The sequence below is a fragment of the Cetorhinus maximus genome, chromosome 1 (assembly GCF_964194155.1).
Source record: "Cetorhinus maximus chromosome 1, sCetMax3.hap1.1, whole genome shotgun sequence".
Lineage (NCBI taxonomy): Eukaryota > Metazoa > Chordata > Chondrichthyes > Lamniformes > Cetorhinidae > Cetorhinus > Cetorhinus maximus.
Genome location: NC_135879.1, coordinates 146,800,392 through 146,820,646, shown reverse-complemented (window position 1 = coordinate 146,820,646; position 20,255 = coordinate 146,800,392). Strand labels below are relative to the sequence as shown.

The 20,255-nt window shown below is 43.6% G+C and overlaps 1 protein-coding gene across 2 annotated transcripts in view; it reads right to left on the bottom strand.

Annotated features, from left to right (window-relative positions):
- Positions 1 to 18,832, bottom strand: part of cep135 (centrosomal protein 135) — a 165,368-nt gene extending 146,536 nt beyond the window's left edge. Inside the window, exons 1-2 of one of the 2 annotated variants that reach the window (XM_078548085.1) lie at positions 18,393 to 18,832; positions 5,744 to 5,892 (exon numbers count right to left, since the gene is read on the bottom strand). In XM_078548085.1, the coding sequence (XP_078404211.1) occupies positions 5,744 to 5,856 (113 nt within the window). In that variant the 5' untranslated portion in view covers positions 5,857 to 5,892; positions 18,393 to 18,832. The remainder of the gene's footprint in view (positions 1 to 5,743; positions 5,893 to 18,392) is intronic. The other variant, XM_078548094.1, reaches the window with a different exon arrangement.
- Positions 18,833 to 20,255: the final 1,423 nt, after the last annotated feature.

Sequence of the window (20,255 nt, the reverse complement as noted above, 5' to 3'; positions counted from 1 at the left end):
GAAGATCACTAAAATCAAATACAGTGAAAGGAATTTGCTCTGATCCTGATGAGAGCTGTAGCAGAGATGCTACAACCAACAGATGTGAAGGCGATGCAACGATTTGTTGGATTGTTGAACTACCAAGTAAAGTTTTTGTCCAAATTGTCATCAGAGTATGAACATCTGCACAAGCTCACTGCAAAGGATGTTCAGTGGTATTGGGGCACAGAATGAGCAGCAGCTTTCACTCACATCAAACAACTAGTCTCAACCACGCCAGTGCTGAGGTACTATGATGTTAACAATGAGGTCCGGACTTGGCGTATCCCTCACACAGCAAGGACAAAGAGTTGCGTTTGCATCTAGAATGTTAATGCAAACTGAATGACGCTACGTAGAGATTGAGAGAAAATGTGCCTAGCTATTGTCTTTGCTTTTGAGCATTTTCATCTGTACTTGTCTGGGAAAGACAAAGTGACGGCAAGTCTAACCATAAGCCAGTTCAAAGCATCCTTCTCAAACCACTTCTATCTGCTCCAAAGTATCTGCAAAGGACGTTACTTTGTTTCCGCTGATATAATTTGGAAGTGAAGTCAAGGAGAGGAAGCGGATGTACATCACTGACGTGCTGTCAAGAGCTGCACTCCCTTTGTACTAGCATCAGCAGCTTTCTTCAGAGTGTGAAATCTTCCAAATTCAATGAGAAGCAACAGCACAACAAGTTTATCAACCCAGCAGACATTGAATCTGACAGACAAGCGTCTTGCTCAGATCAAGTAAAATACACAACGAGATGCAGCCATCCAAGTGCTGCAGGAAGCAGTGATGAAAGGATGGTCAGAAACCATCAGGGACGCTACTGTTGTTATAAGAGACTATTGGGTATACAGAGATGAAGTGATTGTATAAGATGCCATCTTGGGCAAAGGAACTAGAGTCATCATCTGTTATGACGTGGCAGGTGATGTGTGCCAGGTGGGCCAAATCCACAAGGGAAACTTGGTCACACAATCACAACTGTTATTCAATTTGTATTTATTATGAGATTTGTGCACTGAATTCAGAAGTAATGAGTCCACTAACACTTTTAAAGGTTTTAAAAACTAAATTAAAACATTTATTAACGAAAGAAAAGATTTCAAGCACATACATAAGATTAGTTACTTAATACTATAACAAATCCCAAAATCCCTAATTAACCCGACTCCCAACTATACACTCTCTTTAAGGCAACAGTCCAAAATAGATTTTTAATTTAAATAGGCAAGCCAGCAAGTTTATCACAGCACCCACTTGACAGTGGAATTCCAAAGGCTTTCCTCCACCTTTGGTTACTGAACACAGCAGACTTCTGCAAAAGTGGCTGGAGGCTTCCCCAAGGCTGTTTTATACGGTCGTTTTAGATCTTACATGGCCCCAAGCCCACACATAACCTTCCATCCATCTTTCACAGAATCACACTGTGCAGAAGAGGCCCTTCGGCCCATCGAGTCTGCGCCGACACGTGAGAAACACTTGACCTACCTACCTAATCCCATTTACCAGCACTTGGCCCATAGCCTTGAATGTTATGACACGCCAAGTGCTCATCCAGGTACTTTTTAAAGGATGTGAGGCAACCCGCCTCCACCACCCTGCCAAGCAGTGCATTCCAGACCGTCACCACCCACTGGGGGAAAAAACTTTTCCTCACATCCCCCCTAAACCGCCTGCCCCTCACCTTGAATTTATGTCCCCTTGTGACTGACCCTTCAACTAAGGGGAACAGCTGCTCCTTATCCACTCTGTCCATGCCCCTCATAATCTTGTACACCTTGATCAGGTCACCCCTCAGTCTTCTCTGCTCCAACAAAAACAACCCAAGTCTATCCAACCTCTCTTCATAACTTAAATGTTTCATCCCAGGCAACATCCTGGTGAATCTCCTCTGCAACCCCTCCAGTGCAATCACATCCGCAATGTGGCGACCAGAACTGCACACAGTACTCCAGCTGTGGCCTCACTAAGGTTCTATACAACTCCAACATGACCTCCCTGCTTTTGTAATCTATGCCTCGATTGATAAAGGCAAGTGTCCCGTATGTCTTTTTCACCGCCCCACTAACATGACCCTCTGCCTTCAGAGACCTATGGACACACACACCAAGGTCCCTTTGTTCCTCAGAACTTCCTAGTGTCATGCCGTTCATTGAACACTTCCTTGTCAAATTACTCCTTCCAAAGTGTATCATCTCACACTTTTCAAGGTTAAATTCCATCTGCCACTTATCTGCCCATTTGACCATCCCGTCTATATCTTCCTTTAGCTCAAGACACTCAACCTCACTGTTAACCACCCGGCCATTCTTTGTGTCATCAGCAAATTTACTAATCCTACACCCCACATAGTCATCTATGTCGTTTATATAAATGACAAATAATAGGGGACCCAGCACAGATCCCTGTGGTATGACACTGGCTTCCAGTCACTAAAGCATCCTTCTGTCATCACCCTTTGTCTCCTACAATTAGGCCAATTTTGAATCCAACTTATCAAATTACCCTGTATCCCACGTGCCTTTGCCTTCTTTATAAGTCTCTCATGTGGGACCTTGTCAAAGGCTTTGCTGAAATCCATATAAACTACATCAACTGCACTACCCTCATCTACATACCTGGTCACCTCCTCAAAAAATTCAATCAAATCTTTAAATACATTTCTTCCTCTTTAATCTCTAAATTCCATTGTTCTCCAGGTCTTTGGAAATTTACCTTCCCATAATATAAAAATATTTCATGTTGCCAAAATGTCAGTGCCTTTGGCAAAAATAAACATACTGCTTGGCCTTGCTTATCTTGTTAGTTGTAAACATCCTATCATCCCTTTGAAACCCAAACAACGCCTCCACTTATCTAAAAATGCAAATTTCCTTCACACTCTACGTGCTAAGCCCTCATCCATGTTTACTCATTAGCATTTCAAATGCCTTTTATCCCTAACTTCTTTTCATAATTTCAAGCTTGCAGTCTATCTGACTCTAATTCAATTAAATCACACAGACAGAACACGCTACACTCACACCCATAAACCTACTTTACAACAAACCACAATAATGTAATGAAAAAATCTTAGTTTCATGACAATCTCTCAAGCAGATGAGTAAAGAGATGAAGCACATCCATGCAATCCATCAAGGAATCGAGTCTAGTCTGAGGAAGATAAGAGTAGTGCTCTATAGGCCAAACATGAGCAATGAGATTAAAGATCATATCAGTCAGTGCAGTGCTTGTATGAGCATCAAGCTTAACAAGCTAAACAGCCACTCATGACATCCCAGAAAGACAATGGATAAAGCTTGGAGTAGACCTTTCACTCTCTTTGGAACTGACTATCTCACCACCATTGACTACTATCCAGACTACTGTGAGTTGGACAAGCTGATGTTAACGACCACCAGTGAAATCATAGAACGCCTGAAAGCATATTTCAGTCGTTATGGCATTCCTGACACTGTGAGTGACAATAGCCCCCAGTTCACGAGTGAAGAATTCAGACACTTCATGTCTTATTGGGAAATTCAGCACTACACATCATCTCTGCACCATCACCAGTCAAATGGAAAGGCTGAGGCAGCGGTGAAAATTGCCAAAGGGATCATCAAAAAATCAAGTAGATACAACACAGATGTGTACAAGAAAATCCTAGAATGAAGAAACACCTACTGAGGGCTTGCAAAGTAGTCCAGTTCAGCAACTGATATCACATCGCACCCAAACTGCTCTAGTAATAGCTAAAACACTACTAAAGCCAGAAGTAGTAACAGGAGTGAGTGGCAAAATCAAAGTGAAACGACAGAAAGCCAAAAGTCACTTTGATAAAGCTGCCAAATCATCGCCAGAGCTGAGGACTGAGAGCTGGTCAGAATGCAGACATTCAATGCTCTCAACAAAAGTCAGCCCACTTGGCAACCTAGGACCTGTGTAGAGAAGTTATCACCTCAATCACACACTGTGAAAATGAATAGCCAAATATATCGTTGTAACTGCAGACATATAGGCACAACAGGAGAAGCTGCTCCTTCACCGCAGACAGCTGATAAGGAATATGTGAGTTCACCATCTGTACAAAGAACTGAATGGCCATTAGTCCCAAAAGTCAAACATTTCCTAACAAAGGCAACGGATTAGCAGCAACAATTACCACAGCAGCAACACCTGCCACGGCAGCGAAATTTCCCAGAGAGGCAACATTACCCAAGGGACGAGCAGACACCAGGTGAATGGCCAATAACAACCCGCATGCATATCATTTGACCTGAATACTTTAAGGATTATGTGCAATGCATATGCAGGGACAGGCAAAAATGGGTCAGACTAGAGTGACCAGTTTTCTGTACAAATATTTTCAATGTAAATCATGTATGTGCTCAGTTTGCAACTGCAAATCATTGTGTATACAGATTGCTTTTTTTTTTGTGGACGGGGGATGTTTGGAGAAGTGCCTTTGTGCAATTCGGCCATTGCTTGCCATAGTCATGTGACCTGTCATCCTTGGTGTATAAAGGCTTGAGAGCAGAAGCCATTCAGCCCACCACTTAGAACACCCACTAACATACATAAAAAAACCTCATTAAAAAAAAAATCAAACACATATTGTATGTTGGAAATGTGGAATAGTGGCAGCAACATAAAACTGTGGGTTCTGGATTCCAATTGGGGGTCGCAGCAACAACAATTGGGGTCACAAGCTTCCCCCTCCTCTGACTGCAGTCGCACTAGGGCCTGGGCAGCATCATAACCTACCCTTGCCCTGCTTATGTTTTAGTCTTGGGACTTTTTAAATTCTTTTTCTGAAGGCCATTTAAAAATGTTGCCTGCAAAGCCACAGCCACACACCAGCTCAGTCTCGGGCTCAGCTGTCAGAATTGCTGAATCTCCCCACAGGCTGCCACCGACTAGCTGACCTGCATATATGTGTTTGCGTGTTTAGCGGGGTAGTGGGGGGAGTGGTGGCGCAGGGAAGAGAGGGGCTGATTAGTGTGTCTGGGGGGGAAAGCTTATAAATATTGAACCTACATTGTCCAATCTTGCTCTTAATTAAAAAAAAAATCTGGGAGCTCTCAACTTGCTCAATTTTGCAAACTTACAAAGAAAGATAAGGGAGACCCTTTGAACTCTTAAAGCCTGGCTTCTCAAAAAAATTCAGAAGCCTCTGAAGGAAAACATTGCTAAAGGCATTTCAAAAGCATGAAAATGCTGATATAGATGTAAGCTTAATAATTTTGTAAACTTTGCATTTTATGTTAGAAACTTAATTGCTTTAATAGGTCCTCAACTTAGTGGAGAAACAAAGATTTAAAAAAATATTTTGAATGATTGTTTTACCTTTTCCTTTTAGGTTTTTAACAACTCTTGCTAATTGTACATTCTTGAATGGTTATTTTTGTTATTTGAAGTTTATCTATTTGTTGCTATGTTTGATTGATACATTGCCAATCTTATTAATCTGTTCTATGTAAATTTGACATTTCAGCCCATCAAGTTTAAGTATGGAACAAAATTTGTAGATAGAAAAGTGTGACATTCAAGTGCGCTGGGAAAAGATGGGCATATATTTGGATTAGTAGCAACAATACAATGTTACAGATTACTTTTTAAACCAAGTAAGGAAATAACAATGCTTTAAAATGCAACATATGTAACATTTTTCTCCATTGAGTGAACCTCTTAGCTTGTCTGAAAAATATAGTAGAGCAACAAAGGACATGATTTTTTTGAATACCTGAAAAGCTTTTCCACCAATGGAAGCGTCTCGATCCCGAGGGGCTGCCTGTAGCCAAGTTGATCTAAACGCTTCCGCAGGTTTATAAACTTCCTCTCTGAAGTGGTAGTCATGTTGACAAATGTTTCACCACAAATTTAGGTACAATCCTAGACGTTAAAACAAGTAGGAAGTATAATACAAAAGTGATCAAAACAGAAGCAGGTACAATATTAAAGGAATGTGAATCTCAAGGAGACATTCTGCCAAGCTTTCCAGGGGCCAATCTAATGGCCATAGCAAGAACTAAAAATCTGCATGACAACAAAGACCTTAGAACAAACAGAAAAGTCTATAGCACAATGGAAGATAATCACTGTAGAACTCTGGCACCTATAACTCAAGAACACAATATTCTATAGAAAGATAAATCCATTTATTTGCTCATCTCTCAAAGAGATAGAAACACATGATCAATTTGAAGGAGGTTGGTTGATCAAATGCTCTGCAAAGAGGGGCTTGCTGTAGATTTTATTTCAAACTAAACCACTAGAACAGGAATATTAATAGCTGCTACGAAGATCACCAACATTAGGATGTTATCAGGTATGAGAGGTTACAGTTAAAGACAGCTGGGAAGTTCAAGCGTTTCTCGCTAGAACAGAGAAGATCCGATAACAAAATGGTCGAAATATTCAAGATTGGGACAATTACGATATTGTAAATAATGACAAACTGTTTCCACTGATCGACAAGGTTTTTAAAAAATATTCTTTCGCGGGATGTGGGCATTACTGTCTAGACCAGCATTTATTGCCCTTTCTTAATTGCCCTCGAGAAGGTGGTGGTGAGCTGCCTTCTTGGGCCACTGCGGCCCATGTGGTGTAGAAACACCCATAGTGCTGTTAGGGAGGGAGTTACAGGATGTTTGGCCCAGCGACAGCCAAGGAATGGCAATATATTTCCAAGTCAGGATGGAGGAGAACTTGGAAGGTGGTGGTGTTCCCATGGATCTGCTACCCTTGTTCTTCTAGGTGGTAGAGGTCGCCGGTTTAGAAGGTGCTGTCAAAGGAGCCTAGGTGAGTTGCTGCAATGCATCTTGTAGATGGTACACACTGCTGCCACTTTACGTCGGTGGTGGAGACAGTGAATGTTTAAGGTGGTAGAGGGGGCACCAATCAAGGGGGCTGCTTTGTCCTGGATGGTGTCCAGCTTCTTGTGCTGTTAGAGCTGCACTCATCTAGGCAAGTGGACAGTATTCCATCACTTGAGCCTTGTAGATGGTGGACAGGCTTTGGGGAGTCAGGAGATGAGTTACTCTTTGCAGAATTCCCAGTCTCTGACCTGCTCTTGTAGCCACAGTATTTATATGGCTAGTCCAGTTCAGTTTCTGGTCAATGGTAACCCCCAGGATGTTGATAGTGGGGGATTCAGCTATGGTAATACCATTGAATGTCAATGGGAGATGGTTAAATTCCCTCTTGTTGGAGATGGTCATTGCCTGGCACTTTTGTGGTGCTAATGTTACTTGCCACTTGTCAGTCAAAGCCTGAATATTGTCCAGGTTTGCTGCATATGGACACAGACTGCTTCAGTATCTGAGTCGTCGTGAATGATCACTCCTGACCTTGATGGAGGGAAAGTCATTAATGAAGCAGCTGAAGGCTGTACAGTCTAGGACTCTACCCAAGGAACTCCTACAGTGATGTCCTGGTGTTCACAGAATCACAGTGCAGAAGAGGCCCTTCGGCCCATCGAGTCTGCACCGACACGTGAGAAACACTTGACCTACCTACCTAATCCCATTTACCAGCACTTGGCCCATAGCCTTGAGTGTTATGACGTGCCAAATGCTCATCAATTTTTAAAGGATGTGAGGCAACCCGCCTCCACCACCCTGCCAGGCAGTGCACTCCAGACCATCACCAACCTCTGGGTAAAAAAGTTTTTCCTCTCATCCCCTCTAATCCTCCTGCCCCTCACCTTGAACTTATGCCCCCTTGTGACTGGCCATTCAACTAAGCTGCTCCCTATCCACCCTGTCCATGCCCCTCATAATCTTGTATACCTTGATCAGGTCGCCCCCTCAGTCTTCTCTGCTCCAACAAAAACAACCCAAGTCTATCCAACCTCTCTTCATAACTTAAATGTTTCATCCCAGGCAACATCCTGGTGAATCTCCTCTGCAACCCCTCCAGTGCAATCACATCCTTCCTATAATGTGGCGACCAGAACTGCACACAGTACTCCAGCTGTGGCCTCACCAAGGTTCTATACAACTCCAAAATGACCTCCCTACTTTTGTAATCTTTGCCTCAATTGATAAAGGCAAGTGTCCCATATGCCTTTCTCACCACCCCACTAACGTGCCCCTTTGCCTTCAGAGATCTATGGACACACACACACCAAGGTCCCTTTGTTCCTCAGAACTTCCTAGTGTCATGCCGTTCATTGAGTACTTCCTTGTCAAATTACTCCTTCCAAAGTGTATCACCTCACACTTGTCAGGGTTAAGTTCTATCTGCCACTTATCTGCCCATTTGACCATCCCGTCTATATCTTCCTTTAGCCCAAGACACTAAACCTCACTGTTAACCACCCGGCCAATCTTTGTGTCATCCACAAACTTACTAAACCTACCCCCCACATAGTTGTCTATGTCGTTTATATAAATGACAAGTAATAGGGGACCCAGCACAGATCCTGTGGTACGCCACTAGACACTGGCTTCCAGTCACTAAAGCATTCTTCTGTCATCACCCTCTGCCTCCTACAACTAAGCCAATTTTGAATCCACCTTATCAAATTACCCTGTTGTGTCAATATGACATGAAATGAAATCCAACTTTTTTTTTGCTATTTTTAAAATGGACTTTATGAACCAAAAGATAGCTGCAAGTCACATGACCACAGGATTGGCCCTTTGTTCTGGAAGTTACCACAGCAGTTACAAGAACAAAATAATTCCTCTCTCAGCCTGTGGAAAATCACACCTCATTGTACAGACACCTTGTAATCACAAAACCAGAGAACTTGCAGGTTGAAACTCATTAAGCTTGCAGAGCTGCTAACATGCTTATCGTACACCTGGGACTTCTCTGGTTCATTTCAAAAGGAGACCAATGAGGGGACAAAGGGTCGTCATTTGCATCTTGATAAGTTTATCCTTCTTTCGCAGTCAGAGGGTCTGTCTAGACAATGGCTTCCTGACATAAGACCCCCAATATGGATGGTAATTATTTCAAAAGCTAATGACTGGGACATTCGGTCCCGAATCCAAAGCCAGTTCTAGACACTGGATAAACATCCCTTTTGGGAGTCATTATGGAGAAATAAGGTCACATGACTCAAGTGACCATTCTGAAATCTCAACATTCCTTTGAGAACTGAGAAATCCTCAAACACCAACTGGAAAGGGCTCTAGCAGCCCGGCTGAGCAAGCAGCTCACAACTCCTTGAAGCCTGCTTGATTTTAAATGTCTCTGATCATGGCCTGCCAAGCGGTCTCACACAGAAAGCCCACTGTGCTGCAGTGTTATTCATTTCAAGGATTTTCGTGTTGTCATCTCCAACCAGGAATTCATTGGGACTGAACTCTGTCACAAAGGAAACACCCTCTGGACTTTGACTTCTCCGACTCTGGAAATCACATGAACTAATATTAATTTCTGTGGTTCTTGTATTGTTACTATCCATAGTTGTAAATCTCTTTCTCTATCCCCCCGTTATTGTGTGTATGTGTAGTGGAGTGGGACGTTGCAAACACTCCTCCCCCAGGTTTTTTTGAATGTGAAATAAACTAACCTTCTGAGTTAATCATAATGTGAGTTTGCTGCAAGTTATTAGTAAATTGGATCATACAAACTGAGGGTTTAGGAAAACACGCCACAGCATATTTTATTCAAAACTCCATCTGCTTACAGACAGTTGATGAAAAGAAAGAAGTACAATTTGCCAGCTGTCTCTCCTGTCCATAATGCAGGGCTGAGATGATTGACCTTCAACAAACACAACCATCTTCCTTTCTGCTGGGTACAGCTTTTCCCCCAGATTCCCATTGGTTCAGTTTTCCTGAGACTCCTTGTTGCCACACTCGGTCAAATGTTGCCTTGATGTCAAGGGCAGTTACTCTCACCTCACCTAGAGTTCAGCTGTTTTGTCCATATTTGGACCAAGGCTGTAATGAAGTCAGGATCTGAGTGGCCCTGGCAAAACCCAAACTGAGTGGCAGTGAGCAGGTTATTGCTGTGTAAGTGCCACTTGATAGCATTGTCAACAACACCTTCCATCACTTTTGCTGATGATCAAAAGTAGACTGATGGGGTGGGAATTGGCCGGGTTGGAATTTGTCTTGCTTTTTGTGGACAGGACATACCTAGGCAATTTTCCACATTGCTGAGTGGATGCCAGGGCTGTAGCTGTACTGGAACAGTTTGGCTAGGGGCGCGGCTAGTTCTGGAGCACAAGTCTTCAGTACTATTGCTGAAATATTGCCAGGGCCCAAAGCCTTTGATGTATCCAGTGCCTTCAACTATTTCTTGACATCACGTGGAGTGAATCGAATTGGCTAAAGACTGGCATCTGTGATGCTGGGGACCTCAGGAGGAGGCTGAGATGGATCATCCACGCGTCACTTATGGCTGAAGATGGTTGTAAATGCTTTACCCTTGCCTCTTGCACTGACATGCTGGGCTGCCCCATCATTGAGGGTGGGGATATTTGTGGAGCCTCCTCCTCCTGTTAGTGGTTTAATTGTCCACCACCTGACTGGATGTAGCAGAACTGCAGAGTTTAGGTTTGATTCGTTGGTTATGGGATCACTTGGCCCTAGGTAGTAAGGTGGCTCAAATTTAGTTCAGGAGAAATTTTCTTGCATGTTCAAGATAGTCATTGCCTGGAACTTCCTATTCCATGAGCCTCAATTTTGTTAATCAGCCTTTTATATATGCTTTCTTAAAATCCATATAGACAATATCCACTGCATTCTCTTCATCAAACTTTCCTGTTACTTCATCAAAAAATTCAAATCAGGTTAGTCAAACACGATCCACCATTTACAACACCATTCTAGGATTTGTGAACAATATTGAACAACAATGTGCAATCATCAGCAAATATCACCACTTTCAACCTTATGATGGAGGGAAGGCCAGTGATGAAGCAGCTGAAGATGGTTGGGTCGAGGACACTATCCAAAGGAGCTCCTAAAGTGCTGTCCGTGGATGATTGGCCTCCAACAACCATAAGCACCTTTGTGCTAATTATGACTCTAACAAGTGGATTTCCACTGACTTCAGTTTTGTTAGGGCTCCTTGATGCCACACTTGGTCAAATGTTTTGACCATTTTTGGACCAAGATTTAAATGAGGTGTGGAGCCAAGTGCCCTTGGAAGAACCAAACTGAGCATCAGTCATTTAATTTTTTCTTTTGTGGGGTGTGGGTGTCGCTGTAAGGCCAGTATTTGTTGCCCATCCCTAATTTCCCTTGAACTGAATAGCTTGCTAGGCCAATTCAAAAGGTGTTTGAGAGTCAACCACATTGCTGTGGGTCTGGGGTCACATGCAGATTTCCTTCCCTAAAGGGCATTCGTGAACCAGATGGCTTTTTACAACAATCGATGAAAGTTTTACGGTGACCATTACTGAAATAGCTCTTGATTCCAGATTTATTAATTGAATTTAAACTCCACCAGCTGCCATGTCCCAAAGCATTAGCCTAGGCCTCTGGATTACTAATCCAGAGACATTATCACTAAGCCGTCATCTCGCACACACCAGTTAGGCTTCATCTGTGTCCAGTTCTGGGCACTAAAATTGAGGAAGGATGTGAACGCAGTGGACTGAGTACAGAGGAGATTCATAAGAATGATTCCTGGGATGAAGAACTGTAGCGATGAGAATAGGTTGGAGAGGTTGGGACTGTTTTCCTTGGAGAAAAGAAGTCTGAGAGGAGACTTGATAGAGGTATTCAAGATCCTGAGGGGTATGTAGGGTAAATAGTGCGAAACTGTTACCACGCAAGAGAACATCAAGAACAAGAGGGCACAAATTCAAAATAATTGGCAAAAGGAATAAATGCAAAGTGAAGAAAATTTTTTTCACCCAGAGGGTGTTTGGAGTCTGGAACAAACTTCCTGAAAGGATGGTGGAAGCAGGTTCGATCGAGGTATTCAAAAGGGAATTGGATTGCTACTTGAAAAGAGAGAATGTGCAAGGTTACGGGGATAAGGCAAGGGAGTGGGGCTAGGTGGAATGTTCTTTCAGAGAGCCAGTGCAGACTTGATGGGCCGAATGGCCTCCTTCTGCACTGTAATACCACCACCCACAATGTCTTGTCACTCTATACTTTCTACTTGTTACAGACAGGAGCGCGACAAACAAGCAGTACCTATATCCTCTTACCCCACCCATAAGCAGGTGTTTTGAATTACTTTTCAAGAATGCGGTGGCGTGGTTTTTTGATCCCTCAGTTTGAGAGATCAAATTTACCAATAATCCTCAACAAACTCGCGTTGTGATTAACTCAGAAGGTTAGTTTATTTCTCATTCACAAAAACCCAGGGGAGGAGTGTTAGCAACTTCCCACTCCAAACACACACACACAAAATAAAGTGGGGAAGAAAGGAGTTTTAAAGTACAAGAACCACAGAAATGAATAATAGTTCCTGTGATTTCCAAAGTCTGAGAAGTCAAAGTCCAGGGGTTGTTTCTTTTGTGGCGGGGTTCAGTTCCAATAAGTTTCTGGTTGGAGATAACAAACCGTAAATCCTTGAAACAAATGATGTTACAGCAGGATGGACTTTTTGTGCTTAGAGTGCTTGGCAGGCATTGATCAAGAAGCTTTTAAAATCAAGCAGGCTTCAAGGAGTTAAAGAGATGGTAACCGACTGCTTACTCAGTCAGGCTGCTGGAGTTCTGTCCAGTTGATGTTAAAACAGCAGACTAAGCACTTCACAGTTCTCAAAGGCATATAGAGATTTCAAAATGGTCACTTGAACTATGTGAACTTCCTTTCTTCACAATTACTTCAAAAGGGATGTTTATCCAGTGTCTGGAACTGGCTTTGATTTCTGGACTGATGGTGTCCCAGTCATTAGTTGTTGAAAGAGCTACTATCCATATTGAGGGTCTGGTGTTGGGAAGCCATTGTTTAGGCAGACCCGCTAACTTCACTAGCAAGGTGAGCTTGTCAGATGCAAATGTGTCCCTTTGGTTCCCCTTTGAAATGGGCCTGGACAGTCCCAGGTGTGTTACGAGTCTGTTAAGCAGCTCTGTAGGCTTGACTAATTCTGATGTGCATATCTTCTGGTCTATTATGATTACAAGGGATGTGAGATTTGAGAAGCTGAGAAAAGAATTTCTTTGTTCCTGGGAAGTAGCTCCCAGACAAAGGGCCAACACTGTGGTCATGTGATTTGTAGCAGACATTTTATTTTGGTTCATCAGAAAGTCAATTTTTTTTTAAATGGCAAAAGAATAAATTTCTGGATTTCTTTTCACGTCCCAAGGACCCAACGCACTTGACAGCACCGTCAAAGACACCTTCCAACACTTTGCTTATGATTGAGAGTAGACTGATGGGGCAGTGATTGGCCAGATTGGATTTGTCCTACTGTGTGCTTACAGGACATAGCAAGGCACTATGACTGTCCAACTATTTAAATGAATAGTGCACACCCCAATTTCCAACAAGCACTGGCAGCAAAGCTGAAAAATTACTCTTAAAAATGTTTACAAATGCAACAGACAGTAAATTAGGTAATTCTTGTTAGCACAGTAATATCTTAGGAATCATCAATTTATTGTTATATAACTCTGCGCAATAGGAGGTTCCTCATGTCCTCTTTACCAGGCATTTCCACACACATTCTAATTTTGAATAGATAAGCGAGATAGATCCCCTGCTCTTCAGCAAAAACTGAAACCGTGATACAGTACCACTATCTGTTGATCCCAAATCTGCACAACTAGAGGTCATGAAAGCAAGTTCAGTTGCAATTCACTATTTTGTCTGTCACATTTTTTATGCCGTTGAAACATTGCTGAATAAAACTTCCATCACAAGTCCACAAAATCATTTGAAATGTGATGGAGACATACCATTTTATCCATGGCTTCACATGCATGTCCTCACAGTACCAGTTACATAATGAACTTGAATTCAATAGACAGGGGTGAATTTTCAGATTATCTGCACCAGTTGTGCAAATTCAGAATTGGTGAAAGGACATCACCATAGGCAGGGGAGATGGTGGCATAGTGGTACTGTCACAGGGCTAGCACAGTAATCCAGAGGCCCAGGCTAATGCTCTGGGGACATGGCAGCTGGTGGAATTTAAATTCAAAAAATAAATCTGGAATTGAAAGCTAGTCTCAGAAACACTGTCATGAAATTATTGTCGATTGTCATAAAAACCCATCTGGTTCTTTGATGTCCTTTAGGGAAGGAAATCTGCCACCCTTACCTGGTCTGGACTACATGCAACTCCAGACCCACAGCAAGGTGGTTGACTCTTAACTTCCCATGTGAAATAGCCTAACAAGCCAATCAATTCAAGGCGATTAGGGATGGGCAACAAATGCTGGCCTTGCCAGTGATGCCCACGTCCCATGAAAAAAAACTTTGCACCCAATTGCATTTGTCCACAATTTTACAGCTGGATCCATTTTGTGCGCAAGACTTATTGCTTACATTTTGTGTCACAGCATCATTAAAGCACCAGAGCGCATTCAAAAATATTTAAATGAATATAAGGCACAATGTTTCAGCTTCTGAACTGGGGTTACAATTTTCCCTACAGAACCTATTTTCAAATGAAATGTTCTTGAATGCAGGAGGCAAGCTACTTTCAAAAGATGATGGTGCCAATTATATTCACAATTGAATGCTTTCATAGGCCACTTCCAACAGCATTAATCGTTTACTATCGACAAGAGTAGCAAGCTTTATACTTTGCAAGTGCAGTAATTGCTGAACATGCATTTTTTAAAAAGGCGCATGCTCCTTTTAGTGTTGCAAACTGGAGCTCAATTCGATAAAATTCTTCCAAGTCAGTGAACAAAGCCCTATTTTTTGTCACTGTAAATGCTCTAAAGTGGCATTTAGTTTCTTTTGAATAACCTTAATTTACAATTTCTTTAATCAATTCAACTCATGTTTGCTGAAATTCTATGTTAAGCAGTAGCTCGCTACAGCAGCAGGAATTGTTAATATGATATGAAACTAGCAGCAGAGATTAAGTTAACACTCACATCTCTGTGTCAGAAGTGTATTATGTGGCTTAGTCAGTTTACAAGACAACAAAAGCAGTACGTGATATCAAGTTTGCTTCTAATCACAGTTACCACAAAGATCCTGCATGTATCTGCTAAAGAGCTACACAGTACAGCATCTTTCTCTACATGGTTCATCTTCTAATTACCTTTCTTACCTTGTTAATCAAAGAATTAACTATTCAGGACAGCAGAATAAATTCTTAAACTGCTTGGAGTTCACTGCACCATTTGTACTTTGCAGGTATCGGTATGAAGAGAAGGTTTAATGCATTAAGTTTTATCACTTCATAGTTACTGTTTAAACTACTTCTACATCCTCATTACTTCAGCATCACATAAAAATCTATTTATATTAAAAATCTTGCATTGGTAATACTGAGAGTCTCTAATGTTGTTAACCATGTGATATCATGGACCAATCAAAGGCTAACATTAGTTCAACTCTCAGAGCAGATCACTGGAGAAAAAATACAATCTATTTTTTTCACCGTGTAATAGCTCCCTGTTCCTGTTAAACCTCTGCCCTGGGTATCTCACACACACTGTTTAACCTCTGCTCCTCCTAGACACACTAAGGGCTGCAGCTTTGTTTTCCTCCATCCCTCAAAAGTGTATCAAGCATTCCAACAAGTTTGAGGCAAGGCAGTCCTGCACCTTTATTTCAGTTCCAAGTGCAGTTCCTATGTTGACAGCAAATTGAGGTGCAGATGCAGACTACAAGCATTTGCAAAGGCTCCCTTTGATTTCGAACCTCTAAATCAGCTGATTGTCCAGCACTGCCTCTGCTGTTCATTAAACTTAAATCAGAGAAGCAGCATTCAGGAAATTAGCTGATTAGTTGGTGTCAGGACTGGCCAATTTTCCACACCCTCCAAGCTCTCAATGTTTCGGTGTTCCAGCTCTGCCATGAGCTTAAATCAAGTACCTCGAAATGCCTAATTGGTTGGCAAACAGAAAGACGATGCTATCAGGCCTCACTGTGTTCTCTCCTCTGTCAAGACTCAGGTGTCAGACGTGGCTTCACTCCCTCATCCTCTTCCTCAAAGCTTACACCCTGCTCTCTCCACAACCTTTAATCCTATTGCATGTTCCCAGTTCCATGCAGGCCTTCATTCACTGTTTCTCACATCAACAATGACATGCTACTCAAGGCATTAACTTCATAACTAGTATAACGTCAACATTCGAGCTGGGGGTGCAAGATCTGCATCCAAGGGGAAAGGAGTATAAAATTGGGAAGTCTTGCTGCAACTATGCAGGGCAATGGTGAGACCACACTTGTACTGTGTACAGTTTTGGCCTCCTTTCTTAGGAGGAATATACTTCCATTGGAAGCAGATTGTCGTGATAACAAAGGGAAAAACACTGAATTGCATCCTGAAATACTGGACTTTGAAAATAACGCCTGAATTTTTAAAAAATTCACACAAGCCACTGGCTGGAATGCTTCAGGGTAACTCCCTAAGAGGTAATAGAATCCCACCCTGTTGCCAGACAAGGTACTTCTAAAGACACCCAGGAACTAATTGCTCCCTCCGGCAGAGACAATGGGACATAACAGGAGATGAGTATCATCTGATCAAAAAATCCTGAGAGCAATGCCCTGACAGATTTGTGAATTCGCTTCCCACTTGGAATACACAAAGAAGGGATTAAAAGTGAGCTGAAAAGCTGCCTCAGCATCTGTCTATTGGTGGTTGTTTTGAGAGAGAGCAAGTGCAGGAAGTTTGACTCAGAAGTAACAGCCACACACATTGGCCCTGCAAATCACCATTTTGCAGGTATCCCAACCTCCCTCTCTCTACCGAGGTCAACACTACAGGAACTTCAAAACTGACTATGCATCTAGTGGAGTTAATGCTACTGGAACCTCAAAGCCGACCATTCACCTACCGAAGTCAATTCTACTGGGATCTCGAGTCAAGCTGTATGACCGTATATGCATGTATTTTATCCTTTCTTGCCTTTAATAGTTAATAAAGTTATTCTTACCTTTAACTCAAATAAGTCTGATCAAATTGGCTCCTTCAAAATCAGAACGATTGGGACTGGGAAAAAGGTATCTGTGAAAGGGATCCTTTTTAGATTAAATCTTGTTGGATCAACAGAGTGAGGTGGGTGCTGAATAAAGACAGGGAGTCAGTTCATCCCTCCTCACCTTGGGCATAACAATTTGGAGATGTCCCAGTCAGATGGTGACAAATTGAGGGGTCTCGCCTGGATCAACAACTTTGGTGAACCTCACCTGGGGTTATAACAAGTTCAGAAAAGGTTCACTAGGCTAATTCCTGGGATGAAGGGGTTATCTTATGAGGAAACATTGAGAAGGTCGGGTCTATACTCATTTGAGTTTAGAAGGATGTGAGGTGACTTTATTGAAACAGATAAAATTCTGACTTGGCTTGACAGGATAGATGCTGAGATGATGTTTCCCCTTGTGGGGGAATCTAGAACGAGGGGACACAGTTTAAAAATTAAAAAAAGTTTCCCATTTAAGACAGAGATGAAGAAGAATCTCTTCTCTCATTAACTACCTCAGAATTCACTACCCCAGAAAACAGTGGAGGCTGGGTCATTGAATATATTCAAGGTAGAGTTAGATAGATTTTTGATTTACAAGGGAGTCAAGGGTTATAATGGGCAAGGTGGAGTTAAGACCACAATCATATCCGCCAAATGACAGGGCAGACTCGATTGGACAAATGGCCTACTCCAGCTTCTATTTTTTATAATTTTATGTCACCACAGACAGTGCAGCACACCGAGTTGGTCTTGATTTTTTTTCTTCAAGGCATGGAGTGCTGCTTGAACACATGACTTTTGAGGTCAGAGCACTATAAGTAGCCAAGGAAGAAAGGTGGGTGCAGGGATTGCTTGTTATGCCCTTGCAACCAGCATTCAGAAACTGACAGAAGGGATACCTGGTCTGACCTTAACGAGGAGCCTGTGCAAGTCTCTCATCAAATAAAAAGATTTTTGACCCTCCACCCCAGGCTGCTGCAAATTCCTCACAGATGCCCAAGGACCCCATCTCTGGTGTGCAATGATATCATCTCTCAGAGATAATATAACACTTTTGAGGCTTCACACCAGTTGTAGCATAACCAAAGCCAAACTTTCAGAAGTTTCCAGATGATCTATTTTTTAAAAAACTTTGTCTTAATGTTAACTGAAAGAACCAAGCCAGTGGGGCGGGCGGATATCACAAACTTTGGGGAAAAGATTCAGATGAGTCGTATCAACAGGTCACATAGAAAGATCAGATTGAATACTCAAACATCTAAGAATTATTAAGGTTGGGTGGAGTGCTGTAATATAAGAGGAAGAGTTGTAATTTCAGTCAACAGGTACTTTAGCAAGATCCCGTAGGCAGGAGGAGGAATATCAATTTTACCTGGCAGGGACAAACAAAGTAAATGTTCCTCTTGCACCTTCAATGTTTCTGATGGGAAGTCACTCAATGGTCATGTGACCTGGACCCAGTGTTTGAATTAACGCATGCGCGAGGCCCCGTTTGGCTTTGCCGGTTCCCAGCCTCAGAATTACTGCCGGCTGATAGGTGGCCAGCCCTTTAATTAAAGGCCAACGCTTCTCCCCGAACCTGGGCCTCTCCCTCTCCCCGCCGATTTATCCAGCTATTACTGGGCTTTCCGAGCCTGACCTCAGCGCCTACCTAGTCCCACTCCTGGCCCCTGTCCCCTTACCGCGAAATCACGGCCGCTACAGCTGGTCTCTCAATGGCTCCGCTTCCCTCTGCTGCCACCGGCCGGAACCCGCGACTCCGCGGCAAGAGGTTTGAAAATGGCGCGCACCCCGTCCGGGCTGGAGCGAGCCGCCCAACAGCGGCACCCAGCGGGACCGGGGGGAACAGCAGCCAGTGAGACAGCGGCACCCAGCGGGACCGGGGGTAACGACAGCCAATGAGACAGCGGCACCCAGCGGGACCGGGGGGAACAGCAGCCACTGAGACAGTGGCACCCAGTGCGGCCATTGGGAATAGCAGACAGTGAGACAGCGGCACCCAGCAGGGTGAGGGGAATAACACCCAACAGAGCCAGGGGAACAATATCCAGTGAGACAGCAGCATCCAGTGGGGCCAGGGGAACAGCACCCAGTCAGACAGTGGCACCCAGCAGGGCCCCCGGGGTGGGTGGGGGGGGGCAACGGCAACAGCATCCAATGAGACAGCGACACCCAGGGGGGCCAGGGGGAACAGCACCCAGTGAAACAGCAGCACCCAGTGGGACAGGGTGGGGAACAGCACACAGCGGCACCAGAAGGGCCAGGAGAACGACACCCAGCAGGGCTGGGGGAACAATACTCAATGAGACAGCGGCACCTCATGGGGCCAGTGGGAATGACACCCAGTGAGACAATGACACCCATTGAGACCAGGAGGGGGTGGAGACAGCACTCAATGAGACAGTGTCACCCAGCGGGGCTGGGGGAAAAGACACCCAGTGAGACAGCGGCATCTAATGGGGCCGGGGGAACAGCACCCAGTGAGACAGCGGCACCCAGTAGAGCCAAGTGGAACAGCACCCAGTGAGACAGCGGCACACAGTGGGGCCAGGGAGAATAGCACCCAGCAGAGCCAGGGGGTACAGCACCCAGTGTGATTGGGGGAGATGACACCCAGTGAGACAATGGCACCCATTGAATAGTGAAGGTAATGCTATCAGGTGGAACAATATTGCCCAGCAGCTTCACAGTAGATCAGTACCCAGCAAGGCAGGGCAGCCTGGCAAGTGTGAATGGTGGAATAATGGAATTAGAACAGGACCAGGGAGTACACTCTTCTCCTACTTTGCAATAGTGGCATGTGATCTTTTATGTTTACCTGAGAAAGCAGATGTGCCTCAGTTTTAGGTTTCATTTGAAATATGGTACATCCAACAGTGTAGCATTCCCTCAGTGTTATGCTGGAGTGTCAACCTAGATTAAGGGCTCATGTTTCTGGAGTGGAACTTGAATCCATAACCTTCTGGCTCAGAGGCGGGTGTGATACTTACCAATTGAGCCACAGCTGACATATAACATCCACCAGGAAAGTGGAGAGAATTCCATCACTCCTGACTTGTGCTTGTAAGTGGTAGAGGTTTGGTGAGTCAGGAGGTCAGCTACATGCTGCAGAATATCCAGCTTCTGGCCTATTCTGGTAGCCAATGCATTTGTGTGTCTGGATTCCCATTTTGTTCCGAGCTTATGGTGAGGGTCTCAGTGGTAACACCATTGAATGTCAAAGGGAAGTGGTTAG